Raw genomic sequence first — 13494 nt, 5'->3', positions numbered from 1 at the left:
TTGTAAATGAGAACTTGTTCTCAACTGGCCTACCTGGTTAAATAAAGGTGAAATAAAATAAATCCCTCTCAACCATACAGTCATTTTCTTAATGGGTGCGTGCTTATTATTAACTGGAATAAGCAATTTCATAAATGTGTCAAGTGCAGCGTCTGGTTGCACCTCATTACACACCACAGACCAGCAAACATTCTTTACATCATCAACATATGAATCACTACAAAACGTATTGTATGACCTCTTATGCACTATATTAGGCTCAGCCTTTGGAACTTTGGTTTTCTTAGATATGGCTATTATATTGTGATCACTACATCCTATGGATTTGGATACTGCTTTAAAGCACACTTCTGCAGCATTAGTAAAGATGGGATCAATACATGTTGATGATTTCATTCCTGTGCTGTTTGTAACTACCCTGGTAGGTTGACTGACAACCTGAACCAGGTTGCAGGCATTGTTTACAGTTTGGATTTTTTTCTTGAGTGGGCAGCTTGATGAGAGCCAGTCAATATTTAAATCACCCAGAAAATATACTTCTCTGTTGATATCACATGCATTATCAAGCATTTCACACATATTATCCAGATACTGACTGTTAGCACTTGGCGTTCTATAGCAGCTTCCCACAAGAATGGGCTTTAGGTGAGGCAGATGAACCTGTAACCATATTACTTCAACAGTATTTAACATTAGATTTACATGAATGTGGTTCTTTATGTAGACCGCAAGACCACCCCTGTTGGCATTTCTGTCTTTTCGGTAAATTGAATAACCATGTATTGCTACCACTGTATCATCAAACATATTATCTAAATGAGTTTCAGAGATAGTCAGAATATGAACATAATCTGTTACAAGCAAGTTATTGACTTCATGGACCTTGTTTCTCAGGCTGCATATGTCAATATGGTCAATTTTCTTGCACTTTTCTGGGTTGCTTGATTGTTTTTAATGCTTTAGTGGGAAGCTTATCAGAAGTAGACTTGATGGTGCAGGGTGAGCTGCACAAAGTGGTCTTCCTACTAGGGCACACGGCCTTGATCCACAACTTGCTTGTAGTTCAAGTTCATGTTTGGGTTGACGACTAAACTAAAGCTTGTTTATTGGATGCATTAAAAGCTGTAGTTTTGGTCCTCATCCTTGTCTCTTTGAGTGTTTGTGTCCTAACTTCATTCCGGATCATGGTCCACAGCAAGGCCCAATCCTGAATGGCGGATCACATTAATGAATGACGATGTTAGGAAAAGGTGTGTGTTTATCTGCCATGCAGATTTACTGAATTCCTGTCCTTCATGTACAGTAAACCATAAATATCTGTATCACAATAACATTACAGGGCCGTTACCTGAACGGATACAAAGGTCACTGCAATGTGGCTTACAGTAAATGGGGAACTTCCTTGTCACCTGGCTGGCAGCTCTAAAAGATAGTACCTCAGCCTATTCTATAGCATCACACTGTGAGTGTACTAGAAGTGCTTTCTAAATCTGGAACAGAACAAAGTATTCCAACAACAATGGAAACTGCAGTAGCCATCTCTCTCACTCTGTTCATACTCACAGGTAAAGCAGATATCTTCTTTGTCTCTTTAAACCTCTTGTTGTTACTTAGGCCATGCTTTACAGCTCTTTGAGTTATACATTTACATTGTAGTAACATTGAATGGTGTTCCTTCCCCCCTTGTAATTGCACGTAGCCCAATCTGCTCAATAACTACATTTGTTGCTAATTTCACAACTACAGATTCCTTTCATTGAAATTCATTTATTGTACTATAGATTACTGTGTACAGCAGAGTACAGTAATTACACTCTGATTACCAAAATAGGGGAGAAAACTCTCTGTCAGGGACCATGCCTTATTCAGTTGATTGATTMATGTATTTGTCAGACACCACGTGAAATTGGTAAAATGTTGATTCCACATCCTATTCTCCTGTGTTTGAACTACAAATGTTGGCTACACCCCTTTTTGTGCAAGACAGTCTGTCTGTGTTGTGTGTACGTATAGCTAGCTATGTCTGACTATTAGTGCTGTGTGATTGTTACTGGGCCTGTTCTCTGAGTCTGTCATTTAGACCGGTCTTGAATGATGGAACGTTTTAGTGTACAGTGTGTACCTACATGTACAGTATGTTGTCTGAGGCCATGTTCTCTGCCGCCCTGTATTCCCTCCAGGTCTCTGTGCCGGTCAGGGTCTGTTTCCACAAGGTCCTGTGAATGGAGCAGAAGGAGGGACAGCGATGTTCATCCCAAATCTAAGTCCACCAGTCAAGCCATTCATAAGAATATCCTGGAGTGTTGGTGGAGTCAGTATTATAGCCTATAAAAGTAATGACTCTATAGGGCCTGGATACGGAGGCAGGATCACCCTGAACAAAACTACTGGATGTCTGGAACTCAGGAATCTGACCCTGGCTGACAGAGGAGAATACAGAGTGTCTATAACAACAGCTAAAACAGAAACAATCAATGGATCAACTGAACTGGTTGTGTATGGTAAGTCCAAGTGCCACGACAAAGAGAGTTAAAGCTCAAATCCTTAAATGAAAAAATAACAAAGTGGTCGTCCCACTTCAGTTTTGGTAAAAAGCTGAGATATGGGCCTGGTGAAATGTAACCACTTTCAAATTCATAGACAGAGCTATGGATTCAAGGACTGACCATCCATGATGTGACGATTATTGTTTTAACCATCTTTGGAGGCGTGTTAACATTTATTCTTTACGAACATTGGAGTAAAACAAGTTTCCATTTTGGGTTATGATGGGATTATGACTCGTTTATAACCCACTGTGCACAGACGTCAATTCAACGTCTACTCCACGTTGGTTCAACGTAATTTCAGGTGGAAACAACGTTAATTCAAATAATGTGCCCAGTGGGAAGTTACATTAGTCAAGAATCAATGGATATATGTCATAAATGTAGAAGTCAAAAAATGTATGTAGCAATAAGGATTCTAGCTTAAAGAGTTTAGTTACCATGAGGAAGGGTTGAAACAAATATTCACTTGACATTATCATCATCAAAATCATTATCATCATTGTGGTATCTTTGATATTCATAAGTGTTTGGCTATGACTTCGTGTTTTACAGAGAATATATCTGATGCCAACATCACAGGACCACCAAACCATCTGTTTGCAGATTGGAGCTCCGCCAATTTAACCTGTGAGGCTGCTGGTAACATCACTGTTATACAATGGATGAAGGAAGGTCAGCCTCTGTCTGGTGGCAATATATTCTTCTCAGAGGAAAACAGGACATTATTCATCAGTCCTGTGAAGAGACATGACAGCGGAGGATATGTGTGTAAACTCACCAACCCAGCCAGCTCTGCTACTGCCTCCTATAGAATGATAGTGAACTGTGAGTAAAGGTCTATAATTAATCTAATAATCTATGGGTCGGATTCTCAGACAAGGATTAAGCCTAGTCCTGAACTAACAAGCATGCTTCCAAATAGTTTTACATCCAGGACTAGGCTTAAAGCTGCAATATGTTACTTTTGGGCGATGTGACCAAATCCACATAGAAATGTGAGTTATTGATCTGTCATTCTTATTGAAACAGTGACGACCCATCAGTCAGAGCCCCATCTATTTTGAGACCCACATTTGTAGCTAAAACTACAAAATTCAAAAAAATCTATTTTTTGGGGAGGGTTAACCGTTTTGCATTTTATTTTGGCATTAATAATACGTGTCACATATCAGTTTGCAAACAATGTAAAATAATAATCATTGAGTTAATAAAGCCCAATATGCAGGTGTTTCAGCCTAGCTCAGTGCGTAGGGGTTGGTAATGTTCTGTAGTTGCGCCATGATTGGCTCAGTGTTCTGTCACTCATGGGAACACTACGTCAATGCCAAATCTAAGGGTAGAGCTAGAAAACTCAAGCCCCTTGGGTTCTGCCATAGACTTGCATTAGAAGTGCCCATCCAAGAAGGCTCAAGGTCATTGGCCACAGATGAAATTATGTCAAATCAYGTTATATCTACAGTAGTTTTGATTGGACTGATCATGTCAACATCATACTTTAAAAATTAACCACTCATTGTTGAATTTGCGATTTCCAACTTGTTGTGTAATGTTTGTGTCTAATGGCCGATGAGCAATGATCCATTTTATCTATAATTTCTGTTCATTATTTCTCTTCATATGACAAGGCTTGAGAAGGATTTGCCAGTAGATTGTCGATTTGATTCATGATTATGACTGCAAGCTAAGATTTTGAAAGTAAGATGTTGACATGATCAGTACTTCTTCTTCTGTGGATTTTATATGGAGGTTGGCAACCACATGATCAGTCCATTCAAAGCTACTGTACATATAATGTGATTTGACGTAATTTTATCTGTGGCCAATGACCTTTAGCCTCCTTGGGTGGGCACTTCTAATGTAACTCTATGGCAGCACCCCAGGGGCTAGAATTTACGAGGTCTCCCCTTAGTGTAGTTACTACACTCCCCTTAGTGTAGTGACGTAGTGTCCCCATGAGTGACAGAATACTGAGCCAATCACGGCGCAATGCTTCGTATTTTCTGCTGGCTTGCCCCACCACCACAGAAAGCACTGAGCTAGGCTGAAACTGCTGCATTTTGTAGCTGCTTTACTCAAGAAAACAAAAAAGAGATCATGTCTGTATGTGGCTATATTAACTCAATGATATATATATTTTTTACATTGTTTGCAAACTGATATGTGACACGTATTAATKCCAAAATAACATGCAAAACAGGCATTTTTTTGCAAGAAATGTGTGGTTCAAAACAGTTCGGCTCTGAATGACGGGACACCACTGTTACTACTACAGTCTGAGGGTCTTCTGCTCTTGGACTTACAGATGGACCAGAGTCCATGACCATCCTGGGCCAAAACATGGCTGAGGTGGACACACACACCCTCATTTACTGCTCCGTTCAGTCTGTGCCGCCTGCTACGTTCACCTGGTGGTTCAATGGGCAAAGGACAGGTGTACATGAAGCTGGATACATCATAAGGAGCGTCAGCTACAACAACAGCGGGGACTACAGATGTGATGCTAGGAATGATCTCACTGAAAACGTTGTCTCTATGGGCCATAGTCTGTCAGTTAAAGGTACTGGTCTCTGATACATTCACCATTAGATGTAGACCATCAAAGCTAACTAATGGTAAAAACGATCAACATCACATCAGCATCAGTTCTATAGGTTGTGTTTTGTTTATTGATTGAGTTCCTGTGTTGGTGCACTGCAGATAAAACCCCTCCACCCCTGAGCCCAGCGGGAGCAGCAGGTATAGCAGTCGCTGTGATGTTGGTAGTGGTTGCTGTGGCTCTTGGTCTCTATTTCGGCATAACTCATCATCGGTGAGTCTATGAAACCAATGTGGTTGGTAGTGCCAATATGCTGGGAAAGTGAAACTAAATAATTGTATTTGTGGTTTTACATAGAAAACAGGAAGCCATTTGATTTCAATAGAAAAAATGTCTTCCATCAATTGTGGGGACATAACAATACATTTCAAGAAGACATTTGAGGTTTTGTGTATGAATGTTTTGCAGACCATTTAGGCTGTAGATAGATGTCCCATATATAAATGTTTTCTGTATGCTGTTTAGGAACAATTCCACAAATACTACTGAGACAGGTAAGAGAAAAACATGATCATTTTAGTCTAGTACACTTTTTTCAATTACTGTATGGAGATATCATTCATACAAGTATTGAGATGAGAGTGGAGAGCTGCAGCTGATGACCACAGTTGTCCTTTATCATCTGTGAACTCAGATACAGACACACTGTGCACTGTAAAAAAAAGGATTTGATGTTTCAACTTAATTAGTCGCATGGCCTTTTTCAACCTCTATCTTTGACAAATAAAATATATTTAAGTCAACTTCACCATTTGTCAGTATAACCTACTATTCCTAGTTGAAACAATTTCAACTTTAATGTAGAGTTATCCTAACTAAAACCAAATTTACTTCAGGAAGCAGCCATGCACCTGACACCAGCCATGGACCAGGAAGCAGCCATGCACCTGGCACCAGCCAAGGACCAGGAACCAGCCTTGCACCTGACACCAGCCATGGACCAGGAACAAAAGGTCAGAGAGATTGTTGAATGTTGAGTATTGAGTGTTGCGAAACAATCTGTCTCATTAACACTTAAAATGTACTGTACATTATCAACTTCATCAACTGCTGATTTGTTTGCAGGTGGTCGTGTGTATGAGAATGTAGGACCTCCACTACCACCTCCAAGAGTGAGTTTCCACCACCAAGTTAAATAAAACACTTATGATACCATGATATTGTATATCTATGGTTCCCACCATGTTTCAGTTAATTTTCAGAGTTTTATAAAAACATTTATATTTCGTTTTTATATTATTTAGTTTTAGCATTAGGGACAGAAAGTAGTCTATGCGTGGGAGGCTAGGAGACATTTGTGTTATATAGTTTTTGTGTATTTCTGGGATATCACTTGCCACTGTGGTGTGGTAATGCATAAGGTGATGGGTCAGGTCACAGGTTTGCTTTAAAGGTAGACTCAGCGAGATGACGTAGATGCACAAACTTAACAGTGGTAGTGGATCAGTTTCCGCAATCAGGAGCGTTGAAGCGCGACGCTACACCTCTCAGCCCAAAATGTAGAGAAAAAAAACTGTGCATAATTCACGATGGTTTCATTTTTAAGTATAGTTTTAGTTTTTCAAGGAGGTTTGATAATTATTTTATTTCAGTTTAATGAATAGTTTTTTCACTATTAGTTTTAGTTTGAGTTTGTTATAATAACCTTGCAACTTACTGCATTGGAGCATTTTGTTATGATACCTGTAATGAAAAGGAGTACTCTCCGAGACGCAATCTTTGATATACCACATTGTCCCTGACTAGTCTATCTATTAGCCAGATGATTTAAACAAACTTACTCAATGTGTCTATTTTTGTCTTCACTACCGGAAATCCAGAGCTCCAACATATACAACAGAAGTATAAAGTGGTAAGTTAACTTTTTATTGCATCCTCATTATGATATTACCTTTGATAATACTTGTTTTATAGTTGCCTCAATCTCACTCTCTCTCTCTCACTCTCACTCTCACTCACTCTCTACTCTTCCTCACTCTCACTCACTCTCACATTCTCTCACACTCTTCTCACTCTCTCTCTCTCTCTCACTCTATCACTCTTCTCACTCTCTCTTCTCACTCTTCTCACTCTCTCTCTCACTCTCTCTCTCACTCTCTCTCTCACCTTCTTCTCTCTCACTCTTTCTCTCACTCTCCTTCTCACTCTCTCTCTCACTCTCTCTCTCTCTCTCATCTCTCGCTCTCTCTCTCACTTCTCTTCTCTTCACTCTCTCTCTCACTCTCTCTCTCACACTCTCTCTCTCACACTTCTCTCTCTCACTCTCTCACTCTCTCACTCTCACTCTCACTCTCACTCTCTCTCTCACAGAGAGCAGCTGATCTCAACTAATCTTCCTCAGTTGGCTCTGGACTTCACCCATCAAGTTTTACACAGTAATCAAATAAATGCAGACAGGACAACCATTCACTGGAGGACCAGCCAAGAAGACTAGAAACTAGACACTACTGTACTCCACCCCTGATTAGACACGGGTCTTTGTACTGTTCAGCTCTGCCATCCAGCTATGTATACTTGCTCAATGTAATTATAGAACAGGCAACTATAGAGGACAAATTATATCCCCTTAAATTGCACACACCAGTTGAAGTCTTACTAATTTGAATCAGCTTTCTCTGGTCAAAGTGCCATCCCTCAGACCATGACCTGTGCTACACTAAATGCCAACAGGGGTGTTTTCATAGAAACCTCCCCTACTRAACCACATTTTGAAACAGATGTAACAGCAACTCTTTTTTCACTGAAGATGAGAGGAAGTTTGAGTAATCCTGTTATGCTTGCTGAATCCTCACTAAACTAGTGAGGACTAGACTGCCTATGTGGCTCTGGCCAAAAGGAGTGCACTATATAGGATGCAAAATATTAACTGAAATTCCAATAAAAGAATGGTATTAAATGTTGTATTCATCTCATGAACTGAACCTGCTCCATGTATGACTGTTGTTAATAGGTTCCCATAGCTTTGTTAGACGTTAAGTCTTACATTCCTGAGTCACCACTACAAGGGAGGGTGGTGTTGGCTAATGCTTTCAGAGGCTCCATCACTATAAAATATGTAGAGATGATGGGAAATACACCTTTAAATGGGCAGGCTCCATCAGTGGCACACTTAAAGAAACAACCATCCTCACTGTGCTGGGTGTCAGTAACTCCCAAGGGTAATGTGAGTTATCCTATCAAACAAATGTTATTTATTATGCATTTATCATTCTTGCCATTATTTGTAATGCTCGTGTCTAGTAATCCATGCCGTAAAATGCCCTAAAGAACAAGAGATGGTGTGGGAAATCAAGGCTGTATGTGTAACCAGGCCATATTGTATTTTCAGAAGAGCCACCATCATCAGTAACRTTGTCAGTGGGGTCTGTTACTAGGATTGTGCTAGCAGTGCTTGTAACGCTGATTGTCATCTCGGAGTGAGAAGCAATCCAAATATAACCCTTCCTACACACCTGCATGCACGCACATACAGTACGTGCACACGCTCGCACAAAAGTGTTTTAAACATGGGCAAGTGATCATAATCTTCAGACAACCAAAGAATACTCCTGACTTGCCACCTGTTGTTGACAAATCAGCAGTAGTCATACTGACCACAGTCTAAAAACAAAGTCCAGATAACCAGAAACAGTTTCAGACAGTCTACCACACTCATGGGAGGAAGCATGAAATATGCTTCCTATATTTTCACTTCTCTATCTGTAGCAGTTTGTTAACCYACATTAGACAAGTAGTCCAAAGAGACTTTTCCACCGTCTATGCTCAGTTCCTGGCTGATCGAATGCTTCAGTTAATTTAACACAACAAGTTGAGAGTGTTTTGACCGTGTATAGATCACACAGCTCACATTTGTAGCAGGAGTGCTATGGAAAAATGCAGACTGTCTGCCGTTTTGCTGCTGGCACACATTGGCCTCTCTTCAGGTAAGACATATTTTTATTTGTAACTTTATTCTCTTATAGAGAAGGTCCTGTTAAGCTGGAGGGAAAATATAGAAGGTCCTGTTAATAACCTGGATTTTTGTTCAGTAGATATGAAGAAAACAGGGAGTTACTATCTGAACTTGTCCAAAAAGGAATACTAATTTTAGTTCTAAGTTGCACATTTTTTAAATATTTTGGTCCCAAATTAACACAACCCAGACTAGAGGGGAAAACAGAAGCTAAAAACCAATAATGAACAACTGTAGGATTGTKTTTTTTTTTTAATGGTTCGTAATCCCTCTCTCTATCTTTCTCTCTCTCTCCATTTCTCGCTCTTCTTCGGTCTCCATCTCCGTAGTTTTGGAAGCTCAGGTCAGTGTTGAATCACATGTGACGGGGTACCTGGGTAATGATGTCATACTGCGTTGTAAGTTGCTCCAGGGCAATCTCACTCAGGCTGAGTGGCAGTTGGAGAAATCAGATACTAAAAGGGTTTCCATAGCTGTCTTTAGCCCTAACTTAGGGCTAAACATTTCTGGGTCACCCCTAAAAGGGAGGTTGGAGTTCGCTGGAGCTTCCACAGATGATTCCTCTATTACTATAAAAGATGTGGAGATGACTGATGCAGGGAAATACATCTGTCTCCTGACAGTCTTCCCCAGTGGCTCATTTGAGGGGACAACCATCCTCACTCTACTGGGTGAGTCTGGAAGTTCAGCTTTAATATTGTAGATAGATTGTGGCTTCCATCAATGTAATTGTATGCATCATTTCCATAATTTCCAATATACAGTATATATATATATTTTTTTTTTACAGATATCTTCCCCTAACCCTACCATCCCTCCCCTATTTGGAGTAAACTAATGGGCAACAACACTTAGGCTTCTACTTCCAGCTTATACATACTATATACATTTTACGGACACAGTATATTTTACTATAGTTATATTTAGTTTGTTTTTAGTCCCATCCTTCAGCTCCACTCAACCCTCTGGAACTCTTAGTATAGGGAAGAAAATAAAATATCTTATTAATTGATTAAGAAARAAATCTGATTAGTGACAATATTTTTTCTGTAGATACTGTAGGGTTCAGTCTGACAATCAGTTGGATCAGAGGTCAAAGTGGTGACAGTGGTTCTGTTTCCTCGCCCAGATCAGACTCCACCTCCATCATCTGGCGCGGTTGCTGGGATTGTTACCGCAGCCCTCCTGGTAACAGTTGTTGTGACAGCCACAGCTTACCTCATCATTGTCAGGAAGAGGTGTGTGGTCGCTGTCTGTAACACATAGTTACAGAACATAATAAATATATACTGTATGTATCTCAAATCTCAATTTAACCAGTGAATATTTATATTATTCTCTCTAACTAGGCACAAGGCTTTATTCAACCCCTCTGTCAGCATTGGTGAGTAGGAACCACACGAAAAAGTTCCCCTTCTGCTCAGTCAGCCCTGTCCTGGATTTCTGCTTTCTGTAAAACCCGCTGTGGTTGTTTTTCAGATGCAAGCAGCCTGGTGGTCAATGCAGACAGGACAGGAACAGGAAGAGAAGAGGTGATGTTTTTCTGTTGAAAACTTGTTTTCTGTTGTGCGTTTGACTGAATTCCAGCCTAAGATTTTAGCTAATCACATTATATTTGTAATCATTCAGCAATCCTCATCTCTCTCACCCTCTCCCTCCCTTTGTCTTTCCCCAGGACCTGGTTTATTCTGAGATCGTCAGATTCAACATTGACAAGAGCAAAGCACACGACCCATCTGGAGAAGACCAGAAAGATGCAGACGTCAAGCCGGCTGAGGAAGTCACCTACTCTGCAGTGGCAGTGGGGAACCAGCATCCTTTAAGGGAAGACACAGTTTACTCTCAGGTGGTGAGAAAGGACTGGGACATAGATGATGTATGGACTGTCTAAGCACAATAACAGAAAAGGGCTAACCAGCCATCCTTTATATTCACATACATTTAACTGAAATTATCTCTTGTTGGGGAAGTGACCTCCTTATTAGACAAAGCCATCTGGATCCTAGAGAAGGGCTATGTGTGTGAATACTGAAAAATTATTGCCACTGACAGAATGCTATATATATGGGGCATACAACAATCTCAGCTCTGTAGATTTTGTTGTGAAGAGACAGAATCAATAGATCATTTATTCTGGTATTGCCCCTATGTAGCTTGTTTCTGGTCACAGGTTCAGGAATTGTTTTTAAAAAACACAACATGCACTTTGGAARGCCATAGTCCGTCAATAAAGAATATAATAACACTCGTAGGAAAGGTTTTCGTCTTTAGCTCACAATCTGTGGATAMTATACGATTAGAAAGGTTAAAACATGTTGTCAAACATCATAGCACAATTGAGAAATATATGGCACATGGAAACCAAACAAGGGTGGTCTATGGTGATAAGTGGGATGTGCTGAGAGTGGCTGAGGGGTGGGATTAAAGAGTTTATGTTTGGTTAGGTATTATTGTTATGTGACTGCTTTATGTAAAAGTGCCATGTACAGTTGAAGTCAGAAGTTTACATACACTTAGGTTGGAGTCATTAAAACTAGTTTTTCAACCACTCCACAAATTTCTTGTTAACAAACTATAGTTTTGGCAAGTCGGTTAGGACATCTACTTCGTGCATGACACAAGCAATTTTTCAGACAGATTAATTCACTTATAATTCACTGTATCACAATTCCAGTAGGTCAGAAGTTTACATACACTAAGTTGACTACCTTTAAACAGCTTGGAAAATTTCTGAAAATGATGTCATGGCTTTAGAAGCTTCTGATGGGCTAATTGACATCATTTGAGTCAAATGGAGGTGTACCTGTGGATGTATTTCAAGGCTTACCTTCAAACTCAGTGCCTCTTTGCTTGACATCATGGGAAAATCAAAAGAAATCAGGCAAGGCCTCAGAAAAAATTTGGTAGACGTCCACAAATCCGGTTCATCCTTGGGAGCAATTTCCAAATGCCTAAAGGTACCACGTTCAACTGTACATCAATAGTACACAAGTATAAACACCATGGGACCACGCAGCCGTCATTCCGCTCAGGAAGGAGACGCGTTCTGTCTCCTAGAGATGAACGTACTTTGGTGCGAAAAGTGCAAATCAATCCAAGAACAACAGCAAAGGACCTTGTGAAGATGGTGGAGGAAACAGGCACAAAGGTATCTATATCCACAGTAAAATGAGTCCTATATCGACATAACCTGAAAGGCCGCTCAGCAAGGAAGAAGCCACTGTTCCAAAACAGCCATAAAAAAGACAGACTACGGTTTGCAACTGCACATGGGGACAAAGATCATACTTTTTGGAGAAATGTCCTCTGGTCTGATGAAACAAAATTAGAACTGTTTGGCCATAATGACCATCGTTATGTTTGGAGGAAAAAGGGGGAGGCTTGCAAGCCAAAGATCACCATCCCAACCGTGAAGCACGGGGGTGGCAGCATCATGTTGTGGGGGTGCTTTGCTGCAGGAGGGACTGGTGCACTTCACAAAATAGATGGCATCATGAGGACAGACAATTATGTGAATATATTGAAGCAACATCTCAAGACTTCAGTCAGGAAGTTAAAGTTTGGTCGCAAATGGGTCTTCCATTTAAGGACAACAATGTCAAGGTATTGGAGTAGCCATCACAAAGCCCTGACCTCAATCCTATAGAAAATTTGTGGGCAGAACTGAAAAAGCATGTGTGAGCAAGGAGGCCTACAAACCTGATTCAGTTAACACCAGCTCTGTCAGGAGGAATAGGCCACAATTCACCCAACTTATTGTGGGAAGCTAGTGGAAGGCTACCCAAAACGTTTGACCCAAGTTAAACAATTTAAAGGCAATGCTACCAAATACCAATTGAGTGTATGTAAACTTCTGATCCACTGGGAATGTGATGAAAGAAAGAAAAGCTGAAATAAATAATTCTCTACTATTATTCTGWCATTTTACATTCTTAAAATRAAGTGACCTAAGACAGGGCATTTTTACTAGGATTAAATGTCAGAAATTGTGAAAAATTGTTTAAATGTATTTGGCTAAGGTGTATGTAAACTTCCAACTTCAATTGTATGTAAAATGTATATGTAAAATGCATGTATWTGTAGTAAAAAAGCTGTAAAAAAACTAAGATATTTGTCCTCTGAATAGGGGTGTGGTGGATGGGTTAATAAAAAAAATATTTCAAAAGTGTCTGACCTCCCTACTGCTGTCTCATCACTGTCAGTGATCAGGCCTACCACCACAGTGTTGTCGTCAGCAAACTTGAGGATGGTTTTGGAGTCATCCGTGGCCACGTGATGGACAGGGAGCAAAGAAGGGGACTAAGAACACACCCCTGAGGGGCCCCCATGTTGAGGGTCAGCGTGGCGGAGATGTTGTTGCCTACCCTCACCATCTGGGGCCATCTCGTCAGGAAGTC

General features: G+C 40.3%; 2 protein-coding genes across 4 annotated transcripts; both read left to right on the top strand.

Moving 5' to 3' along the window:
• The first annotated feature begins 1385 nt into the window (after positions 1 to 1385).
• Positions 1386 to 8041, top strand: LOC111958748 (cell adhesion molecule CEACAM6). The gene is made up of 10 exons (XM_023980003.2): positions 1386 to 1565; positions 2181 to 2501; positions 3102 to 3374; positions 4852 to 5106; positions 5247 to 5358; positions 5611 to 5639; positions 5982 to 6098; positions 6211 to 6257; positions 6966 to 6997; positions 7456 to 8041. Coding segments are annotated over exons 1-10 (1233 nt in total). The 5' UTR covers positions 1386 to 1519; the 3' UTR covers positions 7457 to 8041.
• A 756-nt stretch (positions 8042 to 8797) lies between these two features.
• On the top strand, positions 8798 to 13265 carry LOC111959032 (myelin protein P0). 3 transcript variants are annotated; one of them, XM_023980443.2, is made up of 6 exons: positions 8798 to 9068; positions 9721 to 9768; positions 10227 to 10335; positions 10447 to 10481; positions 10577 to 10629; positions 10773 to 13265. In XM_023980443.2, the coding sequence occupies exons 1-6, from the start codon at positions 9011 to 9013 to the stop codon at positions 10986 to 10988; spliced, it is 519 nt and encodes a 172-aa protein (XP_023836211.1). In that variant the 5' UTR covers positions 8798 to 9010; the 3' UTR covers positions 10989 to 13265. The 3 variants fall into 3 exon arrangements, with proteins under 3 accessions (XP_023836211.1, XP_023836210.1, XP_023836212.1); XM_023980442.2 differs by having other exon boundaries at positions 9427 to 9768; XM_023980444.2 differs by lacking the exon at positions 9721 to 9768.
• The last annotated feature ends 229 nt before the right edge of the window (positions 13266 to 13494 follow it).

This window comes from Salvelinus sp. IW2-2015, linkage group LG35, assembly GCF_002910315.2.
Source record: "Salvelinus sp. IW2-2015 linkage group LG35, ASM291031v2, whole genome shotgun sequence".
In the NCBI taxonomy this organism is placed as follows: Eukaryota; Metazoa; Chordata; class Actinopteri; order Salmoniformes; family Salmonidae; genus Salvelinus; species Salvelinus sp. IW2-2015.
This window is presented reverse-complemented; position numbering and strand designations above follow the sequence as displayed.

What these genes read in the sequence shown, in the direction of transcription:
- LOC111958748 (XM_023980003.2), top strand. Translation starts at nt 1,520, where the DNA reads ATGGAAACTGCAGTAGCCATCTCTCTCACTCTGTTCATACTCACAG. An exon ending in CCATGGACCAGGAACAAAAG is followed by an intron (nt 6,099 to 6,210) that starts GTCAGAGAGATT and finishes ATTTGTTTGCAG; the next exon opens with GTGGTCGTGTGTATGAGAAT. An exon ending in CTCCACTACCACCTCCAAGA is followed by an intron (nt 6,258 to 6,965) that starts GTGAGTTTCCAC and finishes CCGGAAATCCAG; the next exon opens with AGCTCCAACATATACAACAG.
- LOC111959032 (XM_023980442.2), top strand. Translation starts at nt 9,011, where the DNA reads ATGGAAAAATGCAGACTGTCTGCCGTTTTGCTGCTGGCACACATTGGC. An exon ending in ACACATTGGCCTCTCTTCAG is followed by an intron (nt 9,069 to 9,426) that starts GTAAGACATATT and finishes CCATCTCCGTAG; the next exon opens with TTTTGGAAGCTCAGGTCAGT. An exon ending in CAGGAACAGGAAGAGAAGAG is followed by an intron (nt 10,630 to 10,772) that starts GTGATGTTTTTC and finishes GTCTTTCCCCAG; the next exon opens with GACCTGGTTTATTCTGAGAT.